Raw genomic sequence first — 21,756 nt, 5'->3', positions numbered from 1 at the left:
AGCGACCCGGCCTCAGACGGTCAAGCCTTTGTGTATCTCTGCCATCCCTGGATCAGTATGCTGGCACACACAGTACATCAGTTGTATATATCAAAGTGCAATCACATGTATGAATAACGTAAAATGGATATATACCTTATAAGTCTTAGCGGAAACAATCAATTGGGTGTGGAGTCCCATCAACGCCATCGACAAGTTGAGTGTAGACCGTAACCCTGTACCGTACTCTTACTTGTTGGAAGAAAGTATCTGCAACATGATACGTTGCAGCCGTGTAGGTCAGTACATTGAATGTACTGGCAAGATCACAATAAGAGAAAGCAGATAATAAAGCTATTCTATATACAATATGGCATTGTGGCTCTGTGTTTGAGTTTTGTTTTGCATAAAAGCTAGTTTTATTTTGCCTACATCAACGGAATATCTGGAGTCTGTACTATGGAGTTTCCTATCATGACATGGTTCCGCCACCTGATGTCTCATAGCTCAAATCATCATAAGTTTGCCCACAATTAAGTTTGCAGTCCGGTGTTGAGAGTCCCAAGATAGATCCAGGTCCAGATGCTAAAATTGTCTGTAACCGGGGCACGGCTAATCGATTAGGTTTAAACCCTCTGCAGAGGTTTGTACACTTTACCCGCAAGATTCAATCCCTCTTTTACGTTCTCGCACTTCAGGGTGTTTGAGAACAAGACGACCGAAACATGGTCTTCCGAAGAGTTCCCCTGACCACTGTCCGGCGCTCATCCAATCCTACCGTAGTTCTACATCTGCTAGCACCGTCCCAGCAAGAGTCACAACTAAGGTCAACCAAGCTAGAGCATATAGTGACTTGTGGTTGAACAGGTAAGCTTCCGGGCATGAAGTATTCTTTCGTCTCTTTGAGTCTGGGTGAAGCTTTCCGCAAGATGTCATGGCGCTTCTCCATGCATCCCGGCCATCCACTGGTTTCTCCAGGGTGCCCATCAAACGTCCTTCACCTAGTAGTGTGTATTAAATTCTTGTCTCGAGTCTTAAAGTCTTGAGGCCTTGAAGATGCAGTCCTTGCAGATGCCATCATGGAGTTGTCATCATTGACTTAGAGTCCTCCTTCTTCACATCACTCTCGTGCACTCATACCAAACCCCATCTACTATAGCGCAGCATTAAAATAAATAACGTCCCGGGCTTGGTAACAGGGTGATGGGTTCCTACCTCATGCATACTACTCAACTACAAGAATTCAATATCACTATTGGAGGGTTGTTGCAAAGATGCCACTAAATGCAACAAAAACATCGGTATGAAAGCATGGTCAAAGTGAACTTGCCTGGTATTACTTGATGAAGATTATAACACTCTCAGAATAATGACTTGGTAGAACTATTCATCACTACATTGAAAATCTATACAGTCAAACATATCATTCATATAAGCAAACATACTAGCAAGCAATTCTAACACTCATAATAAAACCAACAAATAAAATGCCAATCAACAAGGGACACCAAATAAACAAAGGAAAACTACACAACAAAACAAATAAAGAAAACTCTAAGACATAACACAAAATAGTTTTATCCTAAGTAAAAACTTAACAAAAATTAAAACACTAAACTAATAAATTAACAGGAAATAAAAAGTAAAACAACAAAGTTAACAGAAAGCATTTTTCATAAAATTTTATTTGCAAAAGGAAACAAATAAAAAGCTTTTATAAATTCTAACTATGTCATATACAAGTTCATACAAAATTAAATAAAATAAATTCTTAAAATAAAAATAAAAATTTCTTTTGTTGACTAACATAAACAAAACTAAATTTGTCAAAAGTGACAAAAAGAAATAATTCAAAACTAAGAAAAACAATAAAGAAAAGACTAAAACGAAACTATAACTAAAACAGTACTATTTTGCTAAAAACCTAATTTAAAGTAAACTAACAATTTATCACCATATGCTACTGGATAAACAAAACAAACAACAAAGCATTAGCAAAAAGAATCAATCAAAAATATTTTATAAAACTCAAATTATGGCCAAATTACTAATTTGAACAAATTTCATCAAATTCAATTTTAAACTACTCAAATTTGAAATCCAATTGCAGAAACATCAACTTTAACAAATTTGTGACACAATGCAAAAAGAGTCACTCAAATTGGAATTAAAACCTAAAAGATATTAACAATCTAAAACAGAAACTATTTCTGTAAATAAAACAAAAACAGAAAAGAAATAAAAACAAAACGGGCGCTAGCTACATGGCCTACTGCTATTGGGCCAGGGGTGTGGGCGATCCGAAGATAAACAACGGTCGACTGATTTTTAACAGAATGGGAGTGTGCGACTAAAATGAAAAAGCCGGAGGGGCCCTGTTCAATCTGAACCAAGCTAAACTGTAAATAAAACCGCACAAAAACCAATCTAAAAAAATAAAACTTAACTGTTCGTCTGGATCTAATCTAAACCGTTAAAAAAAGAACGGACGAAGGGGAGGAGTTGGGCTTACAGCGGGCGGACGCCGGCGAGGTCTACAGCGGCGGGTGGCTCGGGACGATCGGCGGAGATGCTCCGGTTATCGCGGAAGGCGGTGGTGATGTCGGTCGGGCGCGGCGGGGAGTGGCACGTCCAGGGGTGGTGGAGGCAGCGGTCGAGGACGACGAACAGCGGCGTGGCAAGCTCAGAGAGCCTTGGCTCTGGTGATGGCGTCGGTGGTGAAGATAGCGGAGTCAGCGGCGGTCCTTGACAACGGTGGATATGATGGAGGAGACGAGCACAACGAGGGCGTGTCGATGGTAGTGGTGTCGGTGCTCAAGGACATCGGGGTCGAGCAAAGGGATACGGCGGCGCTCCGGGGCTCCGGCGGCTCGGGCGTCGGTGTTGGCGTTGCTGTGAGAGAGGAGTGGAGACAAGAAGATGTCAAAACAACACGCGAGGAGGTGGAAGAACATAGGACGGAGGGGAGGGTCTGGGATGTGCTCACCGGTGTCGAATTCGATGGTGGAAGATTGCGGCTCCGGCGAGATCCAAACGATGATGGCGGGTGCTGCGGTTGGCGAAGGGTTTAGGGGGTTTCGAACAAGGGTACAGAAGGGGTTTTATAGGACATCAACTTGGGAGAGGGGTTGGTCTCGGGATCGGGATCCCAAGAGTCACGGGATTCGGCGGCGGGCGAGCGCGCTCTCACACAGCATGGCATGCTGGAGAAGAAGAAGACGCGGGGCCTAGGCATCAGTGGCAGTGGGAGACGAGCGAGGGGGACGGGCGACCAGGGCGGAACGCGTTCACGCACGAGCGATGTGGAGGTGGGCCGGCTGGCGCTGTTCGGCCCATTGGCTGAGCTTCGGCCTAAAACAAACAATGCTTTTTTAAATAAACAGAGAAAAAAAGACAATAAATTCAATAAAACAAAAGGTTACCTAGGCATATTATATATCAAAAATTTCAGAAAAACATTTCCTACAACATGAACAATTTCCAGGTTCAAATAAAACCTACAAAAATTTACAAAAGTCAAACAATGTTGCTGTTGCAATAAAACCCAACAAAAATCATTTTGAAAATACCAAAATTATTTTAAATTTATTTTCTCCTAATTTTCCATGGAAGGGAATCATTTTACACTTATTTCAATATATCTTATTTTTTGGAGAAAAATAATTTGGATAAAAACCCAAATAACTCCAAATTGAAAGGGGTTTCAAAGTACTTCCAAATGACTTTCAATTTTATTTTTTTAACTTCCAACTCATATTTCATATAATTGAAGAAGTCGTTTTATCTTCTCTCCTGAAAATCATTGAGTTGCATAAAGTTTCGAATTTGAAATATTTTCAGATGGAATTCATATCTTTTCAAAACCCTTTTCATTTCAAATGGAAGAAGTCATATCATCTTCACTCTAGAGTTTTGTGATGAAATGAATTTGAATTCATGGACATCAAATTGCAAGGATGAAGGCTTTGGGAAAGTCCTTTTATTCCCTCTCATTCAACTTTCAAAAAGTTTCAAATTCCACTCACTTTCAGTCAATCAATCAAACAAACAATCATAAAAATTATTTAATATAACATTCCAAAATCTGGAATTTTGGGATGTTACAATCAAGCAAGGTACTAGCATCATCATAAGTATCATTTATAGCAGAAGTAGCATCATCAATAACTTGCGACATATCAGGATTGATAGCATGTGGTGGTGTTGCAAGTTTACTTATAACTGAAGGTAAACCTAAAGCAGAGCTAGATGGCAGTTCCTTACCTCCCCTTGTCTTCGAGGGATAAATCTTAGTCTGAGCATCCTTCAGATTTTTCATAGTGATAAATTGATAATAATCCCAAGTGAGTCAACAAATATAGCTATGCTCCCCGGCAAAGGCGCCAGAAAAAGGTCTTGATAACCCACAAGTATAGGGGATCGCAATAGTTTTCGAGGGTAGAGTATTACACCCAAATTTATATATTCGACACAAGGGGAGTCAAAGAATATTTGGAAGTATTAGCAGCTGAGTTGTCAATTCAACCACACCTAGAGATTAATTATCTGCATCAAAGTGATCAGTAGCAAAGTAGTATGATAGTTTTGATAATAGTAGCAGCAGTAGTAGTAATGGTAATAGTGATAGCAGTAGTTTTGTAACAAGTGCAGCAGTAACGATAACAGTAGTAACTTAGCAAGAACAATATAAGATAAATTCATAGGCATTGGATCGATGATGTGTTGGATGATATTCATTATGTGATAGTCATAACCTAGGGCGATACAACACTAGCTCCAGTTCATAAATATAATGTAGGCATGTATTCCATAAATAGTCATACATGCTTATGGAAAGAACTTGCATGGCATGTTTTGTCCTACCCTCCCGTGGCAACAGGGTCCTATTGGAAACTAAGGGATATTAAGGCCTCCTTTTAGTAGAGAACCAAAACAAAGCACTAACACACGATGAATACATGAACTCCTCAAACTACGGTCATCACTGGGAGTGGTCCCGACTATTGTGACTCTGGTGTTGCCAGATCATAGCACGTAGTAGGTGACTATAACTTGCAAGATCGGATCTAGAACATGGATATAATGGTGATAACATAAATGGTTCAGATCTAAAACCATGGCACCCGGGCCCAAAGTGACAAGCATTATGCATGGCAAAGTCATAGAAACATCAATCCCGGAACATAGTGGATACTAGGGATCAGGCCCTAACAAGACTAACTAGATTACATGATGAATCTCATTCAAATCCTCACCGACCAGCGAGCCTACGAAGGAATTACTCACTCCCGGTGGGGAGCATTATGGAATTGGCGATGGCGAAGGGTTAGTGATGACGAAGATCAAAGATCCCCCTCTCCGGAGCCCCAAACGGGCTCCGGATCTGGCCTCCCGATGAAGAACAGGAGGTGACGGCGACTCCGTCTCGTGGAACGCGATAATTCTTTCTCCCTTGATTTTTTTTCTGGAAAAATGTGATTTTATAGCGTCGGTTTCAGGGTCTGCGGGGCCACCAGGTGGGGACAACCCACCTGGGCGCCCCTGGAGGGGGGCGTGCCCTGGTGGGTTGTGCCCACCTAGGTGCCCCCTTCCGGTGGTTCCCGACTCCAGAAATTCTCATATATTGCACAAAAAATCCTCGCAAGGTTTCGTTCCATTCCGATAATTTTTATTTTTGCACAAAAACAACACCATGGTAGTTCTGCTGAAAACAACGTCGGTCTTGGGTTAGTTTCATTCAAATCATGCAAATTAGAGTCCAAAACAAGAGGAAAAGCGTTAGAAAAAGTAGATACATTGGATACGTATCATGTGGCCATGGTAAGCATTTTGCTATGATTAGTGTCAAAAATTACTCTCAGTCTAGTGTAGGCAGTGAAGTGCATCAAAGGTTTTTCAAATGATGGAGCTGAGATAAGCATGCAGGCATGATGAGCACATTGTCATCAGCATATTGATTAACAAGGAAGTCAGGGCAAGAATGACTCTACAAAGGAGCCTTGATGAGGTTATTTTGCATAGCTTCATTAGTATTGATTACAATATATCAACAACTAGTACAAAAAACAGTGAAGAGAGAGGGCCTTGATGAGGTTGTTTCTGATGTGAATGTCGTGCTCCCAATTCTACTTGACATAGTCCTTAAAGCCCTCAATTCCCATCCGATAATTTTCAAATCTGAATAGTGCTGCTCTTGAGATATGTGTGCCAATTTGGATCAAACATGGAACACGATCAAATATTGGTTTGGCCAAAGGTAGAATTATGGTGTTTGGATATTGAGTTGTCCAAGCCTCTGATGTGAACACCCAATCAAGTCTTTCCAACAAAGGTGCATCTTGCATGTTCCTAATAATTTATGCCCTTGAGAGAAATTTCAATCAGGGCTAATGCATTAATTGCCTCATTAAATTTGGGCATAACAAAAAATGCCACCAGATCTATTTCTGTTGCTTGGGTATCTTATATAATTAAGATCTCTCATCATAATCCACTTGGTGTCATCAGGCATTTGGAGCTCCAGCTTGTCCGGTAAAACCCGCAAAAACTTGTCCGGTAACTCACACTTCAGGAGCTCCAGCTCCTCAGCGATGCATTGTATCTCATGGGCCTGGTCCAATACAGAACAATTATCAACCATTTGTAATCATGGAACTGCTCCATAGCATACAACTCGCTTCCAGCATCGGTTGCGCCGAACTTAGCTTCGAACGCATCCCACAAATTCTTTGTAACGCGCAGATGGAGATACGCATCGACCAACTTGTCTCCGATCACAGTAAGAACGGCTCCCGCAAAGATGGTGGTTGCCTCCCTAAACACGTTCTCCTGTTCAGGAGCAATCGTTACCGTGGGAGACACACCACCAACCCAGAACACATTCATCATTGTGAGCCACAAGGTGGTCCTAGTCTGCCAACGCTTATAATGCGTCCTGATAAACTTTTTCGATTTTAGAGTAGCGGCTAAGCCATGAGTCGAAAAGTGCCTAAAATAAGGTTTTTGGATTGTTGGAAATATTAGCACTTTTCTGACTAATCTAAACAATGAGTATAGAGTAAACATGGCAAATACGGTATGCATCTCATACCGATACCTAAGCATGTGAGCATGTATAATACATAAAAATGAAACATCTATGAACAACATATATATGGCCAACACATGAACGTGCAAATCGGGGATGAACGAGTCATACCCTCCGGTGGGCTAGGCCAACGCGGCGGCGGCAGTGGTAGCCTCGGCATCGGCCTTCTTCTTGGCGGCTTCGGTGGCGGTCATGCAGTCGATGTAGGGGAAGCAGTGGAAGCAAAAGCGAGGCAAGGACGAATCGGGAGTAGTCGCATCGAGACGCTCCCCAAAAACCTTATTGTCGTTCTCCTGGGCAGGATCTCAAACGACAGGGTTCCGGAGGCACCTGCTCTCCCGACCAACCATGCACGCGGTCGTCGCGGGATCGTTTGAAGCAGCACAAATAGAGGAACATTAGATGGCGGCTAGGGTTGTGCCAGAGGGAGTGAGTGAACTGAGTTAGAGTTCACTCCACTGATATAGGCAATCCAAGATTAATTAACCACTCCTGACCGGCAAAAATAAACTCCGGCTCGGTTCATTCCTGCAACCCGTGGCACGTGCGCGTCGTGGTGAGGCAGGCGACGGAGGAGGAGGAGCGCGCGTGTACAACTCCTATTCCCAAGCTCCCAATAGCAAGTGGTAGAGCAGCCCTTATAAATAGGTCTCACTCTTCTTATTGTACCAGTATGATATTAAACTTCCCACCACTTGCAGTGCACATTCATGGGCCTTAGAGATTAACCGGGGATTATTGTCTTATATGGGCCTAAGCCCATCCATCACTGCCGATGCAGAGGAGTCGCTGATGGAGATGAGGAGTTGTTGATGTTGCTGATTCAGAGGATCTACTGCTGGAAGAGGAGAAGCAGAGAAAGAGAGGAGGTGTTGCTGCTCGCAGCGAGGTGCGTCAGCTGATCAGGCGAGTAGCGTTTGGTTCTCGACGGAGTACCTAGTGCGTGTTAAGGAGTGCCACGTACTCGACTACATGCTAGCCGATGAACACCTTGGAGCGGCGACGCGATGGGCGAGGAGTGTTGTCTCCTAGGCGTTGTCTTCTTGGCATGGTGACATCCTGGAATCAAAGATGATTGATACGGCCACGCAGACGTGCAGGGCGTGACAAGGAAGACGCTAGGCTGGGCGATTCAAAATAAAAAATCGAGGACATAAATGTGTCTTTACAATGATTTGGGCGCTTCTCGAATTCTCTAAAAATGTCTTACATTTGTGAACATAGGGATTACATGATAATATGATATCATCATGCTATTATTTATACTTTTTTTTTCATTTGTTGGGTTTTTCTTTTTACAATTAGTATTTGAGGTTTTAGATATTTTTGTTGGAAAAAGAATATAACAGACTAAAATTGTCTCATAAAGTTTATACACAAAAGTTTGAGGAGGATCACAATAATAAAAAATGTAATAGTTGCCAAATGAACTAGCAACATCGTCGATACTACCAATGCTTGCTTATATGGAAACACCTAGTCTAAGTTGTAGACATGTACCACATAAATGTGCTTGCAGCGGGCACATCATTGTGGAATTTAAAAGGCCGACATGTCATGATATAGCTTTACCGTCGATAGACACATGATTTACGATATAATATAATATTCAAATCAGGAAAGGCAAATGCGTGGCTAAAATTGAACTTTGATCTCTATTTTTTTCTGGGTAAACTTTAATCTCTATTGTAAAATGGTAGAAGCTATGCCACTCATCCAATAAACAACATAATTCTTGGTTGCCTTGACAGGTGGATACCGATGTTACATAGACCTGAGAAAGAATGATTGGCCGGTCGAAAACCCCGTGCAATATTTCAGATGCACATGGCATATATTTATCTTCATGAACATGCCATTTCTAATCCTTGAATTATACTGTGATATTTGTAACTTGAGTGAAAATTCATTTCAACAAGTTTAAAAAAATGTGAATAGATAATGCATATGTATGTGTACTAACGTAAGTGTTTAACTCATCAAAAAAGATGGTAATTGTCAAGTTGCGTATAAGAGTAATAAGTTAAGACACCCTACTATACTACTCCCTCTGATTCGAATTAATTGACGCAACATCTATACAATGTCTCGAATCAGATGGAGTACTAGATTAAGATTACAACATGATAAACATCCCCATAGAAAAAACATGATATAAACATACTTTTTTTTGCGAGTAATATAAACATACATATGCACCATAATTTTTGTGTGGAGATGTTTGCACCGCGAATTGATAAAAAAACACCAAAATTTACATGTAGGCATTCTTTTTTCGAAGTTACAAAAGGAGTAGTATCTATCATCCAGGATCTGTTTGCTGTATTTCTGTGCAGGGGAAAGGCCTCAGCTGACTGACAAAATTGCCGCTATATCTAGTGGTCAATCCCACGCCATTCTGGTGGCAAGCTCCCCACCGTCGGATGGCCCGAACGGACGGCCGCCGGCCCGCCATGCGAGACCCGGGCCACAGCCCCCTCAGACGAGCGATACAAATCGCGACACGTGTACGGGGCCAGATTTCTTGGGTCAGTGCGCCCCATCTGGCTCTCCGGGCCCACGCGCCAGCGGGCGCGCGTGAGGGGACGGGGCGCTTTTAAATAGCATCCCCCACCGGTGGACTCGGAGGCGGCCTGCTCCACCCCCCCGCACAAACCACTCGTTCGTCCCGTCAACAAGAGGAGCAGAGGCGCCGGAGAGGCAAGAGGGGTGCCCGCGCTCGCTCGCGTGTGTGGTGTCCGTCGGCCCGATCTACCCTGCTCCCGCCCACCCCTATCAGGTATCGCCATTCGTCGCCCCTGCGAATCCATCGCTTGTATGGTTAATCCCTAGATTCATTTTCTTTGGCGCGGATTCGTGCGGAATCTGCCCTGTTCCGGCCGTTTTGGCCGTGGAGAATGGCGAGTAGGCAGGGTGGCTTGCCGCAACCATCCCGTTTCCCGACCTATCCCTCGTGGAGCCACCGCGGCGCCGCCAGGAGAGGAACTCGAGAGGCTGCTGTTTCTTCCCCCCTTTGCTGCCGCTCCTGATTCCTGCCACCGGTCCGTCAATTCGCCGCTCCGCTGGCCTCTGCACCTACCTCCGACCGAATTCCCAGCGAAATGTGCGTGTCCCATGCACTGTTTCGCCCGAGGTAGCAAGGGGCAGCATTAGAACGAATCGCCCCTGATTAGCGCTGATGCGCGTATATAGACATTTATACGCGGACTCTGCTGCATCTTGCTACCAGATCTGCGGGATATTGGTGCGGATGGCATCCAGATATTTCGGTATGCCTTTTGGGCCCTGATCTCTGCACCTCGGCCGTTACCACTCATTTTAGATTCGTAAAATCTGCCATCTTTTCTGGCGCAGCTGCCTTTTGTCAGCTACCGTTAGCTTTGTTAGAAAAGCTGCACCAAAATTTTAGTCCCCATGTGTCTGTTCTTTTGATGAAGGAAGAGAGGACCCGATTTTCATTGAGAAACACAAACAGAATTACTCCAAATCGTGATTTGGCCGTAACAACACTAATTGCCGGATTGTTTCCGGTAACACAAATTGGCCTTTGACAACAGGCAATTTTTCTGTTTTCAAAGAGGCAAAGCCGATACCGTGGCCGTTATGACTAGCACAAAAAATATCTTTTTCCAACGTAACACGGCAGGCGGAGCCATATGCTTCTCGTGCTCAAGTCGTTGGGATACTATCATCATCATAAGAAAGAAAGAAAAAAAAAAGAAAGTTAGGCCGTTCCTTTCAGCACGTCGCATCTCACGCGCTGGTCGGCGGCGGCGGCTGGCGGGCGGGCTCGTGCGCGCTGCTCCTGACCTAGAAAAAGTCACCGTGATTCACGACCCCGTCAGATATTCTGTCGCCGGCGCCTGGACGGTGGCGATTGTCCCCTTCCGTTTCGTCACCCCACGACCGCGTGCCTGCGCTAAGGTACAGAAAAGCCTGCGTGGGCCAGACAGAGCCTGCGCAATATTCGGCGGATCCAGGCCCACAGCCGCAGGGCGGGCCTGCACCGCCTCTTTTTTTCTCATTTCCGGCCGCAGACAGCTTAGCTGGACGCGCACAAGCGACCAAAGGCGCAGATCTGGGTGCCCATGGGCCCTCGTCCACCTTGGATAGCACCGCAGCCCTGTACTTGCCCTGTAGGCAGCCGTGGTAGGTAGCCCGTATGCGTGCCCTGTTGCCGCGCTCTGGTCCTCCTCCTAATCACTCGGAGCCGGAGCCAGCAGTCCTAATCAGTCGTGTAATCCAGGGTTAATGCCTGCCCCGAATCAGCATGCGAGTCCTAATCAATCAGCTGGAGGGGGTTTATTGCCATGAATCAGCAAAGTTGAACATCGCAATCCAGAGCTGCCTGTATTATGGTTTATGCTTTGGCCGTGGGGCTTCTTTTTCTCTCTTGAAAGCGAGAAGGAGATTACGCACCTTTGTCGATGGCATCTGAATCGAAAGTCCACCTACCGTCTCAAGATGCGCCCTGTTCAACGTGGTAATCACGTGGTACCTCGTTTTACTGCTGTTCCTTGGTCTCGGTCGCCCACTGCTGCGCTGCTGTGGGGAGGTGTGCTCGAGACGAGGGGTGGTAGGTGGGTGACTTGGCTCTGACTGAATATTATGTCCTAGTCGTAGTACAGAGGCAGGAGAGAGAGAGAGACGTATTCGTCCATATTGGCGTTCTACGACGGCCGGTGGCTTATATTTGACCGTCCAAGGTGTGTCTGGTAGGATTTGATCACCTTATCTTACCGGATATATGTATGCGTGTAAACCGGACTCGCGGTGCACTGCCTCATTTTGAACGAGTTTCCTGGCGCATATCCTTGCTTTAACCATTGGATTGGATCAGTCACCTTATCCCTGTGTTTTACTGAAGTACGGCAGCCGATTTGTCTGTGATTGTTCTGAGGCATGGGCTGGGCAGATCTGAATTTAGCTTAGCAGCAGTACATGTGAAGCAGCTGCGGTGCACGCACCCGAAAGGGAATCTGAACATGCCATTGGGCTCGCACATGCCGCGATCCCCCCACTTGGCATGTCATCTAGGAATATTTTATCTCTTTTCTTCAGAGGGAAAGGAATATTTTTGAAGGGAGGAATATTTTATCTTGTTAGCATCGGGGCACGCCACCACCACCGTGGGCGACGATATAGGAACCCCCTCGTGTTTTCCTTGCGTCGATGCCCCTGTCGTGCGCCAGCAGAACTAGAGTAAAGTATAGCCAGCTTGCTAGATATTTTCGTTCATGGCAATATTGTAGAATCATGCTGCTAGAATATACTGTTCTGTTCTTGATCTCTTATGATAGAGTACAACATAACTTCGTTCATGCCATCTGACCACCTGTGCTTCTTTGTTGTCTGCAGCATCATGGGTGCCGGCGGCAGGATGACGGAGAAGGAGCGGGAGAAGCAGGAGCAGCTCGGCCGCGCCAACGGCGGCGCAGCCTACCAGCGCTCGCCCACGGACAAGCCGCCGTTCACGCTGGGTCAGATCAAGAAGGCAATCCCGCCTCACTGCTTCCAGCGTTCGATCATCAAGTCCTTCTCCTACGTGGTCCATGACCTGGTCATCGTCGCGGCTCTGCTGTACGCGGCGCTGGTTTGGATCCCTACCCTCCCGACCGTGCTGCAGCTGGGCGCCTGGCCGCTCTACTGGATCGTGCAGGGCTGCGTCATGACCGGCGTCTGGGTCATCGCACACGAGTGCGGCCACCATGCCTTCTCCGACTACTCGCTGCTCGACGACACCGTCGGCCTGGTGCTCCACTCGTGGCTGCTCGTCCCCTACTTCTCGTGGAAGTACAGCCACCGTCGCCACCACTCCAACACCGGGTCGCTGGAGCGTGACGAGGTGTTCGTCCCCAAGCAGAAGGAGGCGCTGGCGTGGTACACCCCCTACATCTACAACAACCCCGTCGGCCGCCTGGTGCACATCGTCGTGCAGCTCACCCTCGGGTGGCCGCTGTACCTGGCGCTCAACGCCTCAGGCCGCCCGTACCCGCGGTTTGCCTGCCACTTCGACCCCTACGGCCCGATCTACAACGACCGGGAGCGTGCTCAGATTTTCATCTCGGATGTCGGCGTGCTGGCCGTGTCCCTCGCCTTGTTGAAGCTCGTGTCGTCGTTCGGGTTCTGGTGGGTGGTGCGGGTCTACGGCGTGCCGCTGCTGATCGTGAACGCGTGGCTGGTCCTGATCACCTACCTGCAGCACACCCACCCGGCGCTGCCGCACTACGACTCGACGGAGTGGGACTGGCTGCGCGGGGCGCTCGCCACCATGGACCGCGACTACGGCATCCTCAACCGCGTGTTCCACAACATCACAGACACGCACGTGGCGCACCACCTCTTCTCCACCATGCCGCACTACCACGCCATGGAGGCCACCAAGGCGATCAAGCCCATCCTCGGCGAGTACTACCAATTCGACCCCACCCCCGTCGCCAAGGCCACATGGCGCGAGGCCAAGGAGTGCATCTATGTCGAGCCCGAGGACCGCAAGGGGGTCTTCTGGTACAGCAACAAGTTCTAGCCGCCAAGATCCATCAACTGTGCTCGAGAAAGAACTCAGAGAAGAGATCCTCCCAAGTAATTCCATCCATCTACCTACAGTCCATATGGTTAGTCTTTAGATAGCAGAGGGCATTTGGGCACAAAAGAAGACTACTATTACCGTGCCAATGCTAGAAGAGTTGAGTGGTGCAAGGAAGAGTAGCGTGTCCGTGACTTTGGTCAGTTCCGTCTTTACTTTTTCTCTGCGTTCTAGTCGTCGGCTTAGGTTTGGCCGGCGGTCGTCGTTGGTGTCCGTGGCCGTGGACATGGCCGCGTGTGTTGTGTGTGCGTCTGTCATTGCATTGGCGTCATCTTCCCCCGTCCGTGTCATGTTGTTGTAGACCATTTGGTGTTTATGGCGGAATAACTGATCGTCGAAGGAAGGGCAACTTTTTTGAGTACTCCAACGTTTAGATGGATGTTCTTTCTCGTGACTTTATTTCTCTCTGAGAGTGGATGATTGCTTGCTTGCTTGCTCTGTCGACCAAGGTTGTCCACTCTGTTGGAGCTCATCCACAGGAAAAGGTGTGGTAAGAGCAACTCTAGCATATGCTGCAAATCTATGCATCACGCAAAATAACCGTCGATATACGGTATCAGGACAAAAAACGTAACATATATCAGCTCTTGCTCTAATTTTTTTTGCGGGGAGCTGTATATTTCGACCCGCGTATGCCATATCTTCAGTTTTTCATCATGGTTTTGTAGTTTCCTCTATCTTTGGTGGGAGGGAATTTTTAGCACCAACCGCTCCCGTCGGACCCGGCGCCACTAGCGTTGCCACCTGCTGAGCTCGATTTCGGCCAAATAGAAGAGAAGCGGTGGCCAGCCAGAGGAGCGTACGATACTGAGGAATCGAGCGGGAGCAGGAGCTCGACCGCGTCCGCCCCGCCTTTGGGCTGCTGCTCGCTCGGCCGCGTCCGCCCCGCCGTAGGAGCTCGGCCACAAGCTGTCGCTTGTCCGCAGCAGTAACTTGCCTCGGGCGTGAGCAGGAGGCTGCCGTAGACACCACTCGATCTGGTGAAGGCCGCCCCTCCTCGATCCGGTGGAGGCCCCTGTAGAATCCTGCACTTCTGCTTGGTGCACTCTGCGAGACGAATGTGTGGATGTGATGTGAGAGAGAGGACCCAATTCCAATCTATATACTATCATGAAGGACCTTGTGGTAAATTCAACTATAGACTAGTGGGCTCCACATTTGATCGTTGATGATTTTTGCGGGATCTGTTGTGCCCGATGCCACGCGGTACTGCAAATCCTGTTTAGGGGGAACCATATACTGTTTTTGCATGACGAATTTTTGTGGGATCTTCTAGAATTGCAGTAAGGCAAACAGTTCCGCAACAGCGTATGTCTTGTGGTCGACACTTATGCAATACTCCCTTTGTATCAAAGATGTTTTTTGATACAATATGTATCAAAGAAGTCTTATATTTTTATACAGAGGGAGTATCATGTAGTATATACCTAAACGAGTCATCCTCAATGCAAACATGTCGTATCACATACAATTATGTATGGCATAAGACCACCTCAACATGCAACCATGCATGAAAAAGACTCACAACCACATACAACCATGTATGGGATTTATTTATTTATTTTGTTATTCTACTTACTCAAATAAATATTTCACAACTATACATAATCGAATCTAATAAGGTGTATGTATTTTAAATTTTGATTCATATGTTATTAATTAAATAATTATATTCCATTAAATCAAATCTTATTGAAATATATATTGCAATCGATTCCGGTAGCAACGCGCGGGGTATCATCAAGTTTCCGTGTGCTTTGGTCCTTCCAGGTCCAGTCTCACTGTCATGTTGTGGTCTCCAAGCTGTGGTCAGCGTTGTTAGCGGTCCAAATCCAGCAATCTTGCACAGTGTAATGCTGAAAGTTGCGTTTGAGCGTCGCAAGCAGCCCAGTGTACGCCAATAATCCTGGAAACTGTGCTTGTGAATGTGAGGCCAAGCTTTCGGAGCCTCGACTTGTCTCTCTTGCAAACGGGAGCTACTACCGCCAATTTATTTCTCGCCCATGCCTGTAGTACTATGCAAGAATTGATGTGCGTGGCCGGGGGCCGGGGCAATATCCCCGGTCCCTCCCGTCTCATGTGCAGCCATGGGTTCAAATTCAATGCACGCACTGCGGATTTCCAGCCGAGAGTTGGCCGGAACGTTGGCAAGTGCAATGCCGTCGTGGTGCCACGGAGCGCGCGCGTACGCGTTTCCTGGCATTTGCACGTGACGTTTGAAACGAGATGCGTGCCGTGCCAGGGAGCACGAGATTTACTCCGCCTCGATCTTAACGGAACGCCTCAACGGATGGAGGAGCAACTCAATAACTCGTGCTGATGATACACGGGAGGGAGACGACGCTCCGTCCTGCCGACCTGAGAGCGCACGCAACAGTGGTTCACACGGCAACATCACATAAATCTCACACATGCTATCATGCTATGAGATATACTCTTTGTGATTGATTGCTTCCCTGTTTCGGTTCTGATTCTGAAGAACAGTCCTGCGACGCGACGCAGCAGTGATGCTCGTTTTTTAGGCGAAACCGTAGAAGAATTGTTCTACGGTAAATTTTTATTAATTAACATGTACAATTACAAAAGTAAAATAAAATAAAATGGCCATTGAACCAATGTCCGTTCTATGAAACATCTACGGGATTAAAGATTATTCTCTGTCCAACCGTGGATTTTGTCTGCCTTATCAGTCTTTGCTCTTAATTCTACAGCTCTGATTCCTTCTCTCAAATAAAATTTCCAAGTATTCACTGATGGTGTGGCTCTTCTGAAAATCTCGTCATTTCTGCCAGCAGCCCATGACAATGGTATCCATAGCAAGTTCTGAGGGTAGTGATTTCAATATGAGGTAGATTTCATCATAGGTCGACATGCCTCGATGTTTATTGGGTGCAATAGCATCCAACACATCAGTGCAAAGGGGCAGTCCCGGAAGAGATGAGTCACCGTTTCTTCAGTGGTTTCAGCACAGAGGGCACAGTTATAGTCCTCAAGATACACGCTTCTTCTGTGTAGTATATTTCGGGTGCTGATTCTGTCATGCAACAATAACCAAAAGAAGATTTTATGTTTCAGCCGACAAGGTGTTTTCCACGGGAGTCTGAATGTGCTGTGTGCTAGATTATATCACTGAATAGCTTTGTACATCTTCCTAGATGAGTACTTAGGAGCCTCCCAAGTGTAAGACCAGTTGTCGTGTCCAGTTACTAACGGTCTCTCATTGATTAAAGTCTGCAATTCATTCTATTGAGCAAAAGCTTCCCGTGACATGGGTCTTTGAAATAGGAGGTTGATATCATTGTGTTCCAGTGCTCTCTGAAGAGTTATATTCTGCTGAATAGCAAATGAGAAAAGTTCTGGGTATTTGATAGAAAGTGGTGTGTCTTGCCATCTACCAGACCAGAAGAGAATTGTGTTCCCTTGACCTGCCTTACACACTGCATGCTGCTTGAAGGTAGGAAGAAGTTTTAGAACTGTCCTCCACCAGAATGATCCAGCCTTGGTGTCATTTGGTAATTTGTCTTGATAGTGAGCTTCCTAGATAATGTGTACCCATGGAGTATCAATCTTGTTGAAGAATTTATGAAGGTATTTAATGAGCAGAGCTTGGTTGTGGATCTCCCTGATCTTTGAATTTGCAGACTGGGTCCCATGAAATGTGGACTGTCCCTCTTTCTTGTGTACCATATTTCCTCCAAAAATAGTTCATTAGATATGTGTTGATTTGTTTGATCACTGTCTTTGGAATTTCCAAGGTGCACATGAAAAATGTGGGTAGATTAGTGAAAACTGATTTCACCAGGGTTAACTTGTCACCAGTGGACAACATAGTGGAACAACTCAACAACCTACTCTCAATACGTTTTAGCATGGGAACAAAGTCCTCTACCCTTGGCTTGGACAGACAGAGTGGTAGCCCCAGATAAGTACGAGGAAGAGATCGAATCTTGCAGCCCAGGAGGTTGGATAATTCACTCATCTTCTGTGCAGGAGTGTTGATAGAAATCATAATGGACTTAGAGTAATTAACTTTTAGCCCTGTGTACTCAGCATAATGCAGCAGGAGATTCTTAATGTGCATCAGTTGTCTGTCATCAGCCTTGGCCACCAAAACGGTATGATCAACATATTGGATAATTGGATAGTCTGTGTAAGAGGTATGAAACAATGGTGTTTCTATCATAGCAGCATGGCAGGCTTCATTGAGGATAGATTGTAGAATATCTGCTGCAATCACAAAAGTCAGTGGTGATAATGGGTCTCTCTACCTAACCCCCTTCTTGCATAAGAATTGCTTTTCTGGCACCCCCATTAAGAAGTACAAATAGAAGCCAGTACCATAGATCATCTTAATCCAATGAATCCATTTAGCTCCAAAACCTTTAGCTTGCAAAACTTCTATGATGGTGTCATGGTTAAGCATGTCAAATGCCTTTTCAAAGTCTAGTTTAAGTAGAATGATTTCTTTCTTTCTCTGGTGGCATTGATGAATATACTCATATGACCATGCAAGGCAGTCTTGTATACATCTACTATTCAAGAAACCATAATGATTCTTATGCACCATCTTGAGGATGTACTTTTGCAGTCTGTTTGCTAATAGTTTGGTGATGATCTTGATGGTACAATTCAAGAGATGAATGGGCCTGAACTCAGCTGGTGTTGCTGCATAATATTTCTTTGGAATCGGAGTGATGAAAGAATAATTAATACTCTGAATGTTGATCTGTCCTGAGTGGAAATCTTCTATGAGTTTATAGAAGTCATCAACAATGATCTCCCAATAGTTTTTAAGGAAAGAAGCATTAAAACCATCTGGCCCTGGTGATTTTTCTGCAGGCATCTGTTAGATCATATTATCAATTTCCTCTTTGGTGAAAGGTGCTTCAAGTTTAGACAAATCTTCCATGGGTTGTAGCAGTTGATGCAGGTTGAGTGGGTTTGTGGTAGGAGAGCATGTCCCCATTCGATCTTTGAAAGCTCTATATAGAATTGTGGCCTTAGCCTGATGGTCATGGTGTTCATGCCCATGTTCATCTCTCAACATGGTAATGGTGTTGTTTCTGAACTTGATGGTAGCCCTAGCCTAGAAATATTTAGTGTTGGCCTCTCCAACTTTTTTTCCCCTGATGGTGGCGCTCTACTTCCAATATTTCCTCTGTTTCTCTAGAATGCCTTCAAGATGAAGTTTGAGATGGCTTTGGCATTGGACTGCTCTAAGGAAAGCACTCTGAACTCCTCTATGGTATCATAGCACATGATCATGAAGTTGGTGTCTACAATTATTATTTTTAAGTCAGAAAGATTTCTGGCCTAGTTCTTTAAACATTTTCTCAGTCTCTTGAATTTAATAGCTATCACTTTAGCACTGTCACTAGCCTCCACATCCCGTGTCCAAATATTACTGACAACCTCTTTGAATTGAGGATGTTCTAGCCAGAAGTTCTCAAATCTAAAGATATTTCTCTGGAATTAGAAGACCCAATTTGAATTCTAATTGGCACATGATCATAGGTAGTTTTAGCAAGTGGAATGGCAAATGTAGCAGGATATTTGAGGGTCCAAGCTTCAGAAGTGAAACACCAGTCCAACTTTTCTAGTAGTGGGGCAGCTTGCATGTTGCTCCATGTAAAACTTCTTCCTTTGAGAGGAATTTCAATGAGGGCCTGGCTATTAATTGCTTCATTGAAAGCAAGCATATCAGTTATACTACTCAATAAAAGGTAAGGGAATATTAGATTATTGATATGAAGGAAGGGAATATTAGATTCCAATTTCCATTATGAGTGATTATGCGTCATAGCAATAATCTAAACTTGTGGATTAGCAATAATCTAAACCACGCATAATAGTTCCATTATAGTCCCACGTACCCTAAAAACATAAACGATGGAAATTGTGTTTCGTTGAAAGCAAGCATATCAGTTATACTACTCATTAAAGGTAAGGGAATATTAGATTATTGATATGAAGGAGCAACAAAGGTAAAAAGGTATCTCTCCCGAATGATGTTGCTCCTACTACTCATTGTGATGATGATAATTGCTATACTATTGGTGCTATCCATATTTTTAATGATGAGAGTGATTATGCTAATGATATGCAAAGCCACAAGCTTGGGGATGCTATGTTTAATGAAGATGATATTTTTAGTATCCCAAGTTTTGATATGCAAAGTTTTTTATGATGATAGCATGCCTCCTATTTATGATGATTATATTGATAAAAGTGGGTTTGGAAGAGTGTCAACTTTAGGAAGTAGTTATCCCACTATTTTGGAGAATGTTGAATCTTATTGTGATGAATATGAAAGTGGATTTGAAAGAGTGTCAACTTTATTTAGTGATGATTCCACTATCTTGGAAGAGGTTTCAATCGATTATGATGAGAACGAAGTTGCTACTTATGATGATTATTGTGATGAAACTTATGCTATAAAAAGTAGTTATGATTATATTTATAAAACTTTTCATGATTATGATTACCCTTTTTCTGAACATTACTCTTTTAATGTGGAAACAATTTTTAGTGTTCAAGTCTCTTATGATACTCCCACTATTCCGAATGAGAAGAATTTTGCTTATGTGGAGAGTAGTAAATTTTCTATGTTTGTAGATCATGAAAAGAATGCTTTAGGTGTTGGTTATATTGTTGAATTCATTCATGATGCTACTGAAAATTATTATGAGAGAGGAACATATGCTTGTAGGAATTGCAATAATATCAAGTTTCCTCTCTATGTGTTGAAAATCTTGAAGCTATGCTTATTTTGCCTTCCTATGATAGTTGATTATTGTTCCCATAAGTTGTTTTCTCACAAAATCCCTATGCATAGGAAGTGGGCTGGACTTAAATGTGCTAGTCATATGCTTTATGATGCTTCCGTTATGTTTCAATTCTTATCTTTTATGTAATCATCATTGCCATCATCATGCCTAGCTAGAAAGGCATTAAAAAAAGCGCTTGTTGGGAGACAACCCAATATTTACCTTTACTGTTTTTGTGTGTTCACATGATTATGATACTGTAGTAATCATATTTTATAGCTTTTTTTCAATAAAGTGCCAAGTAAGACCTTTAGGATAGCTTACGGTGATCGTTGTGTTGATCCTGCTGAAAATCAGAAACTTTTGCACCCAGTAAATTAGTTTCGTTAATTCACAGAAACGTTCTTCTTATCTGATTCTTTTTGCTCTGTATTGGTACACAAATTTCTTAGGACTTCCTAATTTTGTAGGATTTTTGGAGTTCCAGAAGTATACGTGTGATACAGATTACTACAGACTGTCCTGTTTTTGACAGATTCTGTTTTCTATGTGTTGTTTGCTTATTTTGATGAATCTATGAGTAGTATCGGAGGGTATGAACCATAGATAAGTTGGAATACAGTAGATATTACACCAATATGAATTTAGAATGAGTTCATTACAGTACCTAAGTGGTGGTTTTATTTTCTTATACTAACAAAGCTTACGAGTTTTCTGTTGAGTTTTGTGTTGTGAAGTTTTCAAGTTTTGGGTAAGATTCGATGGACTATGGAATAAGGAGTGGCAAGAGCCTAAGCTTGGGGATGCCCTAGGCACCCCAAGGTAATATTCAAGAATATCCAAAAGCCTAAGCTTGGGGATGCCCCGGAAGGCATCCCCTCTTTCGTCTTCGTTCATCGGTAACTTTACTTGGAGCTATAATTTTTATTCACCACATGATATGTGTTTTTCTTGGAGCGTCATTTTCTTTTGTTAGTATTTGCTTTCTGTTATTTATAATAATGTTTTGCATCTTTATTTTCAATAAAAAGGTCAAGGATAGCCTTTGCCACACTTATTTTGCTAGCATACATGTTGCTGTTTGAAAAAAGAAAGTTTACCGTTGTTGCAAAAATTCCCTAGAAAAGTAAGAGCACGATATAATGTTGAAACTTTTTGCATAATGAGCTCTGATAAATTTACTGCACTGGGAATTTTATTTAATAATTTTTGGAGTTAGGGAAGTATTGATATTCTTGCATTCTTTACAGACTGTACTGTTTTGACAGATTGCTGTTATGTTTGCATTGTTTGCATATGTTTGCTTGTTTAATGATTTTATTTAAGGATAGGAGTAT

General features: G+C 44.2%; 1 protein-coding gene across 2 annotated transcripts; it reads left to right on the top strand.

Annotated features, from left to right (window-relative positions):
* Positions 1–9,670: 9,670 nt before the first annotated feature.
* LOC123138008 (fatty acid desaturase DES2) lies at positions 9,671–14,013 on the top strand. 2 transcript variants are annotated; one of them, XM_044557897.1, is made up of 2 exons: positions 9,671–9,845; positions 12,425–14,013. In XM_044557897.1, exon 2 carries the CDS (start codon positions 12,429–12,431, stop codon positions 13,590–13,592), a length of 1,164 nt encoding a protein of 387 aa, XP_044413832.1. In that variant the 5' UTR covers positions 9,671–9,845; positions 12,425–12,428; the 3' UTR covers positions 13,593–14,013. The 2 variants fall into 2 exon arrangements, with proteins under 2 accessions (XP_044413832.1, XP_044413831.1); XM_044557896.1 differs by lacking the exon at positions 9,671–9,845 and adding an exon at positions 11,276–12,273.
* Positions 14,014–21,756: the final 7,743 nt, after the last annotated feature.

This window comes from Triticum aestivum, chromosome 6B (genome assembly GCF_018294505.1).
Source record: "Triticum aestivum cultivar Chinese Spring chromosome 6B, IWGSC CS RefSeq v2.1, whole genome shotgun sequence".
In the NCBI taxonomy this organism is placed as follows: Eukaryota; Viridiplantae; Streptophyta; class Magnoliopsida; order Poales; family Poaceae; genus Triticum; species Triticum aestivum.
Note: the sequence above shows the minus strand (reverse complement) of the source record. Positions and strands in the feature narration are given on the sequence as shown.